This window comes from Astatotilapia calliptera, chromosome 23, assembly GCF_964374335.1.
Source record: "Astatotilapia calliptera chromosome 23, fAstCal68.1, whole genome shotgun sequence".
NCBI lineage: Eukaryota > Metazoa > Chordata > Actinopteri > Cichliformes > Cichlidae > Astatotilapia > Astatotilapia calliptera.
This window is the reverse complement of record NC_137443.1, coordinates 32,899,645-32,913,160: the sequence shown is the minus strand read 5'-3', so window position 1 is coordinate 32,913,160 and position 13,516 is coordinate 32,899,645. Positions and strand designations below refer to the sequence as shown.

The following is a 13,516-nucleotide window of genomic DNA, read 5'->3' as shown; positions in this document are numbered from 1 at the left end:
TATTTAAGACCTTGTATGTGAGGAGCAGGATTTTGAATTCAATTCTGGATTTAACAGGAAGCCAATGAAGGGAAGCCAAAACAGGAGAAATATGCTCTCTCTTTCTAGTCCCTGTCAGGACTCTTGCTGCAGCATTTTGGATTAGTTGAAGGCTTTTCAGCGAGTTTTTTGGACATCCTGATAATAATGAATTACAGTAGTCCAGCCTGGAAGTAATAAATGCATGAACTAGTTTTTCAGCGTCACTCTGAGACAGGATATTTCTAATTTTAGAGATGTTGCGCAAATGGAAGAAAGCAGTCTTACATGCCACAAACCTCTGGTCTCGTTGCTTGGCTCCAAGGGCCTGGACGAGCTTCCACCTCGTATACAACATCTACGCATGCGATTGATGAGGTTCTCTTATACCATATCTCATGTTCCTGGTAGAGACATTGCAACAGCAGATGTACTGTCCAAAGCTCCTGTATGTGACACAACTGAGGGTTTGTCGGAGGAAGAAATCAACTTGTATGTGGAGTCCGTCATAGCAAGCCTGCCAGCCACAGAGCCACGACTCAGAGAAATCCAGACACATCAGGACAGCATTCTAAGCCAGCTGAAGAAGTTCTGTGTGGAAGGATGGCCAGATAAGTACTCCATTGAAAGGGTTTTCCAGCCTTATCTGCCGTTTTCAGGTGACCTCACAGTCCACAATGGTTTGCTTCTTTATCAGAGCAGAATAGTGATTCCCACATCACTCAGAGCAGACATTCTGTCTAAACTACATGAGGGACACCTAGGAATAACGAAATGCAGAGAGAGAGCTAAACAATCTGTTTGGTGGCCAGGCCTGAGCAGTGAGCTGATAAAAGTGATTGGGACCTGTGACACTTGCTGCCGTGAGCGGACTAACCACAAAGAAACCATGCTACCTACCGAGTTCCCACAAAGACCGTGGGCCATGGTGGGAACTGATCCGTTCCAGATTGAGAATAAACAGTACCTGGTCATTGTGGATTACTTTTCCAGATTCTTCGAAGTTGCCAAACTGACATCTACAACATCAGAGGCAGTGATCGAGCACTGTAAATCAATCTTTGCACGTCATGGCATACCAGAGCAAGTTCGCTCTGATAATGGACCTCAGTTTTCGCCTGATTCCTTCAAAAGATTTGCACAAGAATGGGGTTTTAGCCATGAGACATCCAGTCCCCACTTCCCTCAGAGCAATGGGGAGGCCGAGAGGGCAGTCAGGACCATCAAAAGTCTTCTTAAAAAGTCTGGCGATCCCTATCTCGCCCTTATGGCATACCGGGCCATTCCATTGGCAAATGGCTACAGCCCAACGAAGCTTCTCATGGGTAGAAGGATAAGGACAACTATTCCTGTCATCCCATCACAGCTAAATCCAAGAGGTACGGACACAGACAAGCTCAAAGCTATAGAACAATCGTACAGACAAAAACAAAGACAAAACTACAACCGCAGACACAGAGCACATGATATGCTACAGCTCAATCCTGGAGACAAAGTGTGGTTCTCAGACATGGATACTAGAGGGACAGTCGTGTCCATGGCAGGCTCACCGAGGTCCTACATCATCGAGACAGCAAAGGGCACGCTGAGAAGAAACCGTTATCATCTTATATGGACACCTGGGGCACCGGAGATTTCTGGCGATCCACCAGAGGCTTCACCTGAGAACTCTGTTCCAGCTGCACAGATTGTGTCGGTTCCAGACACTATCTCACAGGAGGCCAGCCAGCAGACTCCTAAAGCTGGGAGCCAAATCCAACCCAGGTCTAGGAGGCCTCCAGCATACCTAAAAGACTATGTTTGCTCATAGGGCTTGGAACTGAGTGAGCAATGGGGCAGAATAATCCCCACACTCAGGCTGAGGGCTGGGTAGTCTACCCCATCCCTCATAGAGACAATGAGAAATAAAGCAAATGGTTGCACTGTTTAAACATGTTGTTTGTAGCTGCACCGAATAGTTCAGAAATGTGCACTTATGCTTAGTGTTCAGAGTTGTATACTTTGAGAGTTTATTTTTGGACATTCTGAGTAGTCTGGTTTGAAACCAAGCGAGTTCAGTAAACAAGCTGTTACCAGATAAAGCACAAGGACATAGTAATAGTATACTTTAAAGCGTGCGGGTCTAATCTGTTTTCTTGGTTATATTCCAGCATCACATCCTATTTAGTAGGGGGGGATGTAGTATCAGGTAAATGTTAAGTGGTAGGAACGTTTCTGCTGGGTTGTTGTTGTGGGGGGGGATGAAAAATAATAAAGGACACTCATTGGAGTAATGGCGCGTCTCGTGTGTCTGTGAGTTATGCCTCCAGTCAAATAACATCCTTAACCTCAAATAACGGAACAGATGTGGCAGATATGAAGCGGTTTAAAGATAAAATAACGGGACTGTTACTAGAGTTTGAGCAACGATTTCAGATTTTTGGTGAACTGGAGAACGACTTCAAAGTTTTTTGCTCGCCGTTCACCGTGAATCCCTTTGATCTGCCCGTCAGGATCCAACTTGAAATAATAGACTTGCAGTGTGACTCGGATTTGAAGGGCAAATTTGCCGCAGTTGGCTTGAACACATTCTATCAGAATCTCTTGCCAGGTTACCCCAACTTGACAGCCCTCGCTGCAAAACTGTTGTGCATGTTCGGAACCACGTATCTTTGTGAGCGTAAATAAAACAAAACTGCGCTCAAGGCTCACGCACAGGCACTTGAATCACATCCTAAAGTTAGCTGCCACTCAGGATGTGAAGCCTGATATTGATGAGTTGGTGAAAGCAAAAAGATGCCAGGTATCAGAAGTCAAATAAACTATGTAACCCCACTGAAAGTGCTGCATGAGACACCCTGATGTATTTCTGTGATCTGTGATTTACTTCTGTGAATCACTGTGTTCTTTGTCCTCAGAATTTTCAAATAACTTGAGGTGTTTTGTAATTAATAGCTATATTGTGCTTTTGGACACACTGTCCTCAGGCTCCAGCTTTATGTTTATATATTTTTATGTTGATGTGAGACTGTTTCTAATTGATTATATTTGATTTATATATTTAACCTATTCTGTGGTTCTTGTACGTGTTTGGCGAACAGGATTTCATTATTTTTATCTACGTTGCTGCCTGCGAAGTGACACCCTGATATAGTTCTGTGATCTGTGAATCAGTTCTGTGAATCACTGAGGCACTGTGTGTTTGTGTGTTCTTTGTCCTCAGAATTTTCAAATAACTTGAGATGTTTTATGATTAATAGCTATGTTGTGCCTGTACTATTTTGAACATACGGTCCACAGGCTCTAGCTTTATTTTTATGTTGATCGTATTAAAACAAAGAAAACAATCTGAAGTTGTTGTTTTTAAGTTATATATACACACAATGATTTTACCAGTACGGCCCACTTGAGAATAGACTTTTCTCCATGTGGCCCCTGAACTAAAATGAGTTTGACACCCCTGATCTAATATCTTGTGTGCAAAGCTGATAACTGACCTGAAGGTGGTGCCAGAGAACACTCAGAAACAAAAGTTCAGAGCAATCTTCTATAAGACTATTCAAGGCTGATCCACAGTGTTTGCAGTATAGTGATTATTTCAGATGAATCCTTTTATTAATCTGAAATAATCTTTTATCCAGAATTGAATTCAAAATACTGCTCCTAACATACAAGGCCCCATCTTATCTTAATGACCTTGTAGTATCACCCCATTAGAGCACTTCACTGTCACACTGCAGGCCTACTTGTTGTTCCTAGAGTATTTAAAAGTAGAATGGGAGGCAGAGCCTTCAGTTTTCAGGCCCCTCTTCTGTGGAACCAGCTTCCAGTTTGGATTCGGGAGACAGACACTATCTCTACTTTTAAGATTAGGCTTAAAACTTTCCTTTTTGCTAAAGCATATAGTTAGGGCTGGACCAGGTGACCCTGAATCCTCCCTTAGTTATGCTGCAATAGACATAGGTTGCTTAAGGATTCCCATGATGCATTAAGTATTTCTCTTTAGTCACCTTTCTCACTCACTATGTGTTAATAGACCTCTTTGCACCGAATCACACTTGTTACTAATCTCTGGCTCTATTCCACAGCATGTCTTTTGCGCTGAAATGTAATAGCTGAAGGTAAACACAGTGCTCAGATACAAGTTTGGTACACAGGGATGATTTCATCTGCACTAACCTCTTTCAGGACAACAATCTGGTTAGCTGCCTTCAGGTACTGAAGCTGATGGGTGACCAGGATGCGAAGCTTGTTCTTCAGCAAGCCACAGATGCATCTGATACAAGAAAAACATTTCCTCTCATTCCAGTTTGTTTCAGTTTCACATAAAAACGTCAAACACTGTCAAAGGATTTTCTCCTTCCTTAGTACAGTTAAAAAGTTTGTATGTTATCTAAGAGGAAGAGTGTAACAGGAAGTTTGGAGTCAAGTTCAATTGTCTGCCTGACACTGGTAGTCCCGCACCCCTTCCTGGCTTAGCCCAACACATGCAAAGCTTTTGTCAGTTTTCACTTCTGATGTATTTTTGTTTCAAAGCACTGTGTCCAGTGCTAAAGCTATAAAAACAACATTAAACAATGGTGCACTGCTAAACATCCATCGCTCAGGTTAAAACTTCTGCCAAAAGCCAAAAACACAAGTGCATGTGTTACATCATGCACAAGAATAGAAACTTTCTCCTGCTGGGGAGGAGACACTGAACGATTTCCAGCTTTGATGTATTCTTCCAGTAAGGGGCTTAACCCCACCCCTGACCTGTGATGTGACTGCTAACAGAAGGATGAATAGCAAGGACAGAAACCTGTTTTGCAGAATTTTGATTAAACAATATAGCCATTCCAAGCCACTTCTTAAAGCAAGGGTTGCCTGAAGTTTTTTTGTTCTTTGCCAAATAATCATGTGTAGACACAAAAGAACACTCAAAGAAAACTTAGAAAACGTCCAGAAAGCCTGCAGAACTACTCTTTAGTCTGGCTCCATGGAAGCTAAATATCCAGTCTTGTCCAGTCTTGTGCAAGACTTTTGCACATTATTGTAAATGTGTGCATCAAAAACAACCACACATTCTTTGCAGACAGATTGAGTCATAAATGCTGAAATGATTTTAACTGAGTCACTCACTGTTCAAAGAGGTGCCGCCCCACCTCTGCATCCACAGCACTGAGTGGGTCATCCAGAATATAGATGTCTGCATCCTGATACACAGCCCTGAAATCAAAAGCATGAATCCCTTTTTTACAGTAGCTGCAGCATCAGGCTTCATAGCAACAATGAGATGTCTTTTTACCGTCATCTAAAAGTGAGAAGGTCTTCTGTTGTTTTTTGATTATCATTACTTTTGGCTCACGGAGTGCTTTAATTCAAGACGACTAAAAGAACGCGATCCATTCGTGCATGCATTTACTGTGTCAATACCATCTTAGGTGTTGCCAGGAAACAGTCTGCTGCACCTTCCTTTAAAACCTGTCCATTCCTGTTCCTTTAAAGTTTTTCTGCCTAAAGGGAAATCTATGCTGACATTTCATGTGTATCATTTACTGCTACTAGCAAAACAAAAACTAATGTGCAACCTAACAGCAGTCATGAATATCTGGGTGAACACAATAAAGCAGTCTGGTTCTCTGTCAAACTACCTGGCCAGGTTGACACGCGCTTTCTGTCCTCCGCTGAGTGTAGCTCCTCTGTCCCCAATCAGTGTCTGGTCTCCATCTGGGAGTAGCTCCAGATCCTGGATGTATGGGCAGCAGAGTTTTATTACTGCACTATACAGTACCATGGGAAGAAGAGCATGTATTATTGCAGGGGTGTCCAACTCCAGGCCTCGAGGGCCGGTGTCCTGCAGGTTTTAGATGTTTACTTGAACCAACACAGCTAATTTCAATGACTAAATTACCTCCTCAACATGTCTTGAAGTTATCCAGAGGCCTGGTAATGAACTAGTTGTTCGATTCAGGTGTGTAGACCCAGGGTGATATCTAAAACCTGCAGGACACCGGCCCTTGAGGCCTGGAGTTTCATAATAAGACAGCCCTGTCTTATTATGGCTTTGTTGTTGCTGCAGAGTACAACAATTACCAGCACAAAGGCACAACTGCAATTTGAAAAACAAAAAAACCCTTAATATTATTATTAATATTCCTTTTGATATTCAATAATATGATGACTCCATGATAAAAATGCCACCCAACCTTTGTGCAAAGATGAATGACACAGCGACACTAGCCCCGTTTGTTTTATACAAATGTACAAGTGTGTGTATAAATGAGAAGAAAACAAAGCAAACAGTAACCCCGCTAATGTAAAATACCTAACCTTTCACAATGACTAAGTCAGAACATTGAGTGACTGAGCGTCTTGATGACAAAGCTATTCATGAGACTATCAAATCATTTCTAGCCCTTTACAAGTCACAGATTAGATAAGATGCTCTTGTCAGAGCAGAATTTGTTTTTGTTTTACTTTGTTTATTGCGCACAGTACCATGACTCACAAGTAACTCATCTACTGAGCACAGCATGTGAAACCTCTGCTGCAGGCAGATTAACAAGGGCTCACTGCAGTGCAGCCGTTATATCAGTCATTTGCAAAAGTGCAGACATGCAAATCTTGTTGTAAAACTACATAAAAGTAAGCAATAAGTGATCATAAAAACAAAGATGAGAAATGCTGAGACGAATACAACAGGACGAAAGTTGGACTCTCAATCCTCTCTGCACTCAGACCTCTGCAGTCGAGTCACTCGGTACCATTCACTTACAATTAGCATATAGTAAGAAAAAGTAGTGCTGCCATCTATGGCTCATTATTTTCAGTAGCTTTATGAACAGAACCAAGTCAGCTTGTTTCTAGACTGTCTACAGTCTACACACTCACTCATCCAAAAATCTATGTTGCCATCTTTCTCAGCAGATTGGTGACCTTGGGTTTGGTGATACACTGACACCATATTTTATCTGGATAATGAGAAGATCCTGGATGGAAGGAAAATACTCTAGGATTACTAGGAACAAGAAGTCCCAGCTCACTTAACAGTAGGCAAATTTTCTGACTGACTGCAGAGAGACGACAACATTCTGCCATCAGAGTGCTATTGCCAAACTGACTCCAATCAAGCCCAGTTTAACTGTGAGGATATAGCCTGCACATGAAAAAGATGACCCCACTCAGTATTCACTCAAAACTTTGAACTATGTGTTAGCATGTGCGTCACTCTGTCCGTAAACACTACCAAAAATATTACCTCTGCCAAGGAAGTTGTTATAACACAGCAGATCGAGTGAATTTATGTGATCAACCTGCAGCTAAATCTTGCTTTTCAACCCCAGTAAACCCTGAAACCATATTGTTATACAGCCAAAAGCAGCCTGTTAAGACTCACATAAAGGTGACAGCAGCTGGTTTCTTTTAAGGAACATTAAGAAAAACGCTGCTGCTGACACAGGAAGTCATCTGTCTAATAAAGCTTAGAAAACTTTTCCTGTCTCATTATTCTGCAGTATCACAGAGTCAAACAAACACAGGTCCCATCTCATTTATTGAGACCTTCGTGATCAACAGACTGGGTGAAGTTTCACTAATCCTGAAACACAAATCCTCCCTTTCCAACAAACATGACACCAAAGTATTTTCATACCCCTGACCAGTGTTGGTCAAGTTACTTGAAAAAAGTAATCAGTAACTAATTACTGATTACTTCCCCAAAAAGGTAATCCCGTTACTTTACCGATTACTTATTTTCAAAAGTAATTAATTACTTAGGTACTTAGTTAATTTTTAAAAACACGATTTTCAACCTGAAAAAAACCTGAAAAAACCTGATAAAGCGATAGATCTTTCAGCCCAATTCTACTTTTTCTGCATAATCCATCATACAAAATGTAATCAAATGGAAAAGTATCTTTTTTAAACTTGTTTTATTAGTTTTAATCTTTTAACTTTATGCATCAAGCAAAAATTTAATTATATTCAACATTCTCTGACTGGAAGAAATTTGTTTAATATTTAAACAACGGTAATCTAATTACCGGTTTTGCAATAGTAATCCGTTACATTACTCGTTACTTGAAAAAGGTAATCTGATTACAGTAACATGTTACTGCCCATCTCTGCTCCTGACAATGAAGAGGGAACGTACTAGCAGCACCACACAGGAACAGAGTCGGTGCAAGAGAAAGGGCGTGACACACGCTGGCACAGGTGATGCATACCAACGCTGCTTTTGACAAAGTAAAGTCATCAAATGTGTTTTCACATTGAATTAGTATTAGACTCCTCAAACAGAGGAAAGTGTAGTTGCTTCGGGACCTGATTTCACTGAAAAAAAACAAAACAACAAAACAAGATCTAGTGCAACTTTGGAGTTATTCATCACCCTTTTCTCTGTTTCTAAAGGCTCAATCATGCACATAACAATGATTGAGTACTTTGTGAACTGCAAATGCAAATCTCTCACCCTCTTTAGAGCACAGGCTCTGATGACTCTCTCGTACTTCTGGGGGTTCAGCTCTTTTCCAAAAAGGATGTTGCTGCGAATTGTTCCAGGGAAGACCCATGGCTGCTGGGCTGCGTAGGTCAACTGTCCTTTGACTCTCAGCACCCCTTTTTCAGCTGGAAGTTCGCCCAGGATGGAGCTCAGCAGGGATGACTGATAGTGATGGTAGAAGGTAAAGCACAGATGCGGTAAATGGACTGGTTTTTATATAGCGTTTTTCTACTTTGAGTACTCAAAGTGCTTTATATAACAGCACGTATGGCATGAGTAAGACAAAGAAAATAGATTACACAGCAACACGAGTAGATGTCTTACCTTTCCAGCTCCCACCGGTCCAATTACAGCCAACAGCTGATTCGAGCTGAGTGTGAGTGAGATGCTCTGGAGAGATACAGCATCCAAACTCTGCAAAGAGAATAAAAATCTTACATCAGAAAAAACATTTTAAAAGTCTGCTGTTTAGAGTTACTATGAACAAAACAAAGTGTAGCCAAAGGGCAAGTGTGCACTCAGTTAAATTGAGGTCTTCTGATTGGTTAGAGCAGCAAGTGACATGTATCCAACCTTGTCCCAGTAGCAAGTCAGATCCTGAATCTCCACAGCAGCATCCTTCTCATCCTGCGGCAGAGCAACTGTGTTTTTCCTGATCTCATCCAGTGTCAAGAACTCCTTTACCACAGAAAGAGAGAAGTGCAATAGTGATGAGATCTAACACAGCCATGACAGTCAAATCGCTCCCATGATCATTTCCCAATGCAGTGTTACACAACAGCACCAAGGTGCCACATGTTTAAAGAGTAGCCTTTTACTACAGTGATCTGGTAAATTATTTGTAATATTATACAACTGACAGTGATGCCAATGAAAATTCCATTTAAATCTGAACTCGAGTTTAGGGGCAGAAAATTTAAAATGAGGAAGAACTTTGTTTTACACAGATGAACCATTGAGATGATGCTGTGTGAGAACAGCAGTCCCGGACTGAACATTAAAGGAGTAATGTAATGAGCAAATACTAAAGCCTTTATCTGCTTTTATGAGTCTGTTCATTGAAAGCAGAACCAGACTTTCAGAAGCACTGCTACATTCTGCTGGCTTTAACTGTTCAAAAGCTGCATGGCGAGAGACAATGACTTTAAACACACGAGCACGTTCAGTGAGAGACTGAGATTACCAAAAAGCACCACTGAATGACACAGGAAATCATTCCTGCCTGTGGCCATCTCCCTGTACACCTCATCCACTTAACACACTGTTTACTGCAACAGCTACACCCTTCTTGCACATGCTCTTTTTCAGCTATTTATTAATAAGTGACTTTTATGTATATATATGCCTGTATATATTGTGCTATTCTTAGTTAGTGTATTGTCTGTCTTTGTTAATGTTTGTTTATAATGGAGCACTGTAACAAAAAATAATTTCCCCTAGGGATCAATAAAGTATTCTGATTCTAAACCTGCACTGAAACTGTACTGGGCACGTCTCCAACAAGTCAACAGACCTTACTGTTACAAGTAGGGCTGGGCGATATGACCCAAAATTCATATCTCGATATTTTTTAGCTGGATGGCGATATAAGATATATATCTCGATATTTTTTTTAAAGTTTTAAGTTTTAAGTTAAGAACAAAAAGAGAGTTCTAGTCACACTGTGTCCCAGATGTCACACAGGCACTTTTATTTACATACAGCGTAGATGTACATGAAGAAATTACTCAAAAATAAATTATCAGCATTTATTAAATAATCATGGTCCATAAATAAAAGAAAACAATGTTGTTTTTGTGCATAACAAAAAGCTCACAATTGTGCAGTCAAAATGTAAACTAATAGACGCTGAGCATAATAACAAAGACAGATTTCACAGCTGCACCACGTCTCTGAACAGGTGCCATTTGTGGTCCTTATACACACACGGTACGTATCACTCCGCGAGGCTCCTCCTCGGTAGCCGTAATCCTCCGACAATCCATCAAGCGGTGCAGCTCCGTAGCTTAGCAAAGTCATATGAAAACATTTGACAGATTAGCTCGTTAGCGCGGTTAGCTCGCTAACACGTTGACACCGTCCAGCCCCACACACGGGGCGATCCGCGGTAACTCGCTAACGGAGATTTTCCGCTTTCATCTTGTCATTGCCTGCAGGTGAAGCTATGGGGGAGGGGGAGTTGTGTTCAGTGAAGGAGAGGCGAGGCCGAGTAACGTTGCGTAGAGACAAAAGTGGACGAAAGAGAGGCAAACCTGCGGCTCCACAAGTATAATTATAACATAACATAGACTATATCGATATAAACGATATTGTCACATCTTATATCTCGTATGAAAATATATCGATATTTTTTTAAAAACTCGATATATCGCCCAGCCCTAGTTACAAGGTCTGCTGACTCGACTGATTTTTAGTGAAGTCTTTCAGTGAAGTCGGAAAATAGCACCAATGCAGTGTACCTGAATCCTGCGGACGCTGACACGGCTCTCAAACAGCTTTTCAATAGCACTAGGGAAGAAGAGCGTCACCGTAAGTCGCACCGCACTGTAGAGAGACACCGTCACGAATACACGGCTGGCTGAGATGGTATTTCCCAGGAGGACATAGATGGCGAATGTGACAAAGAGAATGAGCTTGCTGGCGCAGAAAAATGAAGCCATGTTGAGACCTCGCAGGTAGGAGCTCTTCATGATCTTGGAGATCTCCTTTCTAGACACAGAACACCAACAATGAAATGTGACCAATGTTACTTATTCCTTAGCCCTTCACAAAAAAAAAACATACATTACTTTCTAACATTCAAATGTTAGCGATAAAACAGAAAAATGCATCTATATGCAGTGTTGTCATAGATAATAAACACCCAGACTCCAAACTGTTGTCCAGCCTAGAAGTAATGAACTAGTTTTTCAGCGTCACTCTAAGACAGGATGCGTCTAATTTTAGAGATGTTTGATTGATTGATTGATAATTTGTTTCAACATGTGAACAATATACAGGTACATTTAGAAAAGAAAATAAGAGATTTGTGCAACATTTTTTAAATGTTGCACAAATGAAAGAAAGTAGTCCTACATATTTGTTTAATATGCGAGTTGAAGGACATATCCTGGTCAAAAGTGACTCCAAGGTTCCTCACAGTGTTACTGGAGGCCAAGGTAATGCCATCCAGAGTAAAAGAATGATGTTCACGCTCCTTCTCTTACTGAGGAATGCAGATTAGCAATAAAGCAGCAATAATCAGCACCAGTACCAGCTATCAGTATTGTATCCAAACTGGAAAAAGCTGGACTGGTTTCTCCCCTGTTACCGTACACTACAACATTCTCTCAGAAAACTGCCTCTTTTTCCTTTATTTACATTCTTACTCCCGCCCCAGACACATGTGTCTAATTAAGCCAGTGGTTTGGTAAGATAAGCATTTTCTTCTTGGTTCATTTTCAAAGTCAGAGCTTTGAGTAACACCCTTCATCAACTATCACAGTTGATGAAGGTCAGGATGTGCTCCAAAACCAGATCTGCACATTTTAAAATTAATTGCATAATGTTCTGGAAAAAAGAGCAAAGTTAAGTTTGCATTTCTTGAGACTCAGAATTAATAATAATAATCATCATCATCTTTTTACCTTCTGACCTCAGAGACCAGAGCAGCGAAGGGCTTCTCCCAAGCGTACATCTTAATGATCCTCATTCCAGACACCACTTCATTCATTGTGCGGATTCTGCTGTCCGTCAGAGTAGCAGTCTTACTTCTGTAAACAAAATAAAAAACTCACGATTGAACAAACCTATCCAAACATCTAACATGCAACATCAATGTTCATCAGTTCCATCAGGATTATTCCTTAAAATGTTTTTCGTCACCAAGTCTGTAAAAGACCTTTTTCTTTTGGGGGGAATTTAGCCAAAAATACTGAAATAAAATCAGACCAATCATAGGAGTTTTAGACTAAAACAATAGTTCCTTGCTACAGTTCCACAAAGATACACATTTCTGTTATGCTAAATCAGAGTTCAGCTCAGTTTCAGGGATCTAAGACTGAATGAGCATTTGTGGGTTTACCTGAATTTGGAGAAAAGTCTTCCGAACATGCTTTGGACAGGCATCAGAATCAAGAGGACCCCTATGCCTCCCAAGCATGAAGGACCGATCTCGTTCCACAGCAGCCCAACGACTGCAGCTGCCTGGAGCGGTCCCACCCACAGGAAGTGCAGAAAGATCGTCACCTATTCAGAGCAAAATATCTGGAATAAGTTGCAATATTACTTTAACAGCAATACATCTTTTAAGGAAGCATGGGAATTCCGCCATTTAGGAATGGCTACTTTCAAAAGACTTTATGAAGATCAGTGAAAGCATGACATGGTGTAATTAACATCCAGCTGCCAAGGAACAAAATACCCCCAAGAAGCTGGCATTTTCACAGCAGTCTCTGCCCACACTGATTAAAAGGAAACTCAACATTCCAATGAGGGAAACTGGATTTGGTACCAAGAGTGTAATTAAGCCTGAACCTCACGCTAGGAGAGATTTGCCAGAGTTTGTCTGAGTGAGTAGAATCAGAACAGTCTGATGTGACACACATAAAAAAGATGAATTAGTGGGTGTGTATGTTTGAGTCTTTATGCATGCATTTAACCCTGAGTGGATTAAAGAAAATCCAAAATAAATTCAATACAACTGCATCTTTAAAATTAGTAGTTGCATAGCAGTAAAGTTGCATTCTGCTTACATGTCTCTGTAGTTAAATGAAGCTTAAGTGTTAGAAGGTGCCACTGGAAATGAGGTTTAGCTATAGTTAAAATATTGTTGCATCCAAGGGTTAAAGCAAATATTATTACTTAGCAACTAGTCTCAAGTCTTTGCTTTTTATTTGCTAAAAAATGTAAATTTCACATACTTCATCAAACTTGTTGACATCATTGGAGAGCAGGTTGACGATCTGGCCTGTGGTGGTCTTCCCCATGGCTGAACTGCTCAGATGCAGAGCCTTAAACAAAGATTATCCGTGAAGCAACATTCCTCCACCTCAAACA

At 40.9% G+C, this 13,516-nt stretch overlaps 1 protein-coding gene across 1 annotated transcript in view; it reads right to left on the bottom strand.

Moving 5' to 3' along the window:
* The window catches only part of LOC113016994 (ATP-binding cassette sub-family C member 4-like), a 61,666-nt gene that overhangs the window by 24,008 nt on the left and 24,142 nt on the right, over window positions 1-13,516 (bottom strand). Inside the window, exons 5-14 of the mRNA XM_026160249.2 lie at window positions 13,381-13,470; window positions 12,543-12,706; window positions 12,106-12,231; window positions 10,939-11,188; window positions 9,053-9,157; window positions 8,804-8,893; window positions 8,450-8,641; window positions 5,631-5,725; window positions 5,119-5,205; window positions 4,177-4,273 (exon numbers count right to left, since the gene is read on the bottom strand). Of these exons, the coding sequence (XP_026016034.2) occupies window positions 4,177-4,273; window positions 5,119-5,205; window positions 5,631-5,725; window positions 8,450-8,641; window positions 8,804-8,893; window positions 9,053-9,157; window positions 10,939-11,188; window positions 12,106-12,231; window positions 12,543-12,706; window positions 13,381-13,470 (1,296 nt within the window). The remainder of the gene's footprint in view (window positions 1-4,176; window positions 4,274-5,118; window positions 5,206-5,630; window positions 5,726-8,449; window positions 8,642-8,803; window positions 8,894-9,052; window positions 9,158-10,938; window positions 11,189-12,105; window positions 12,232-12,542; window positions 12,707-13,380; window positions 13,471-13,516) is intronic.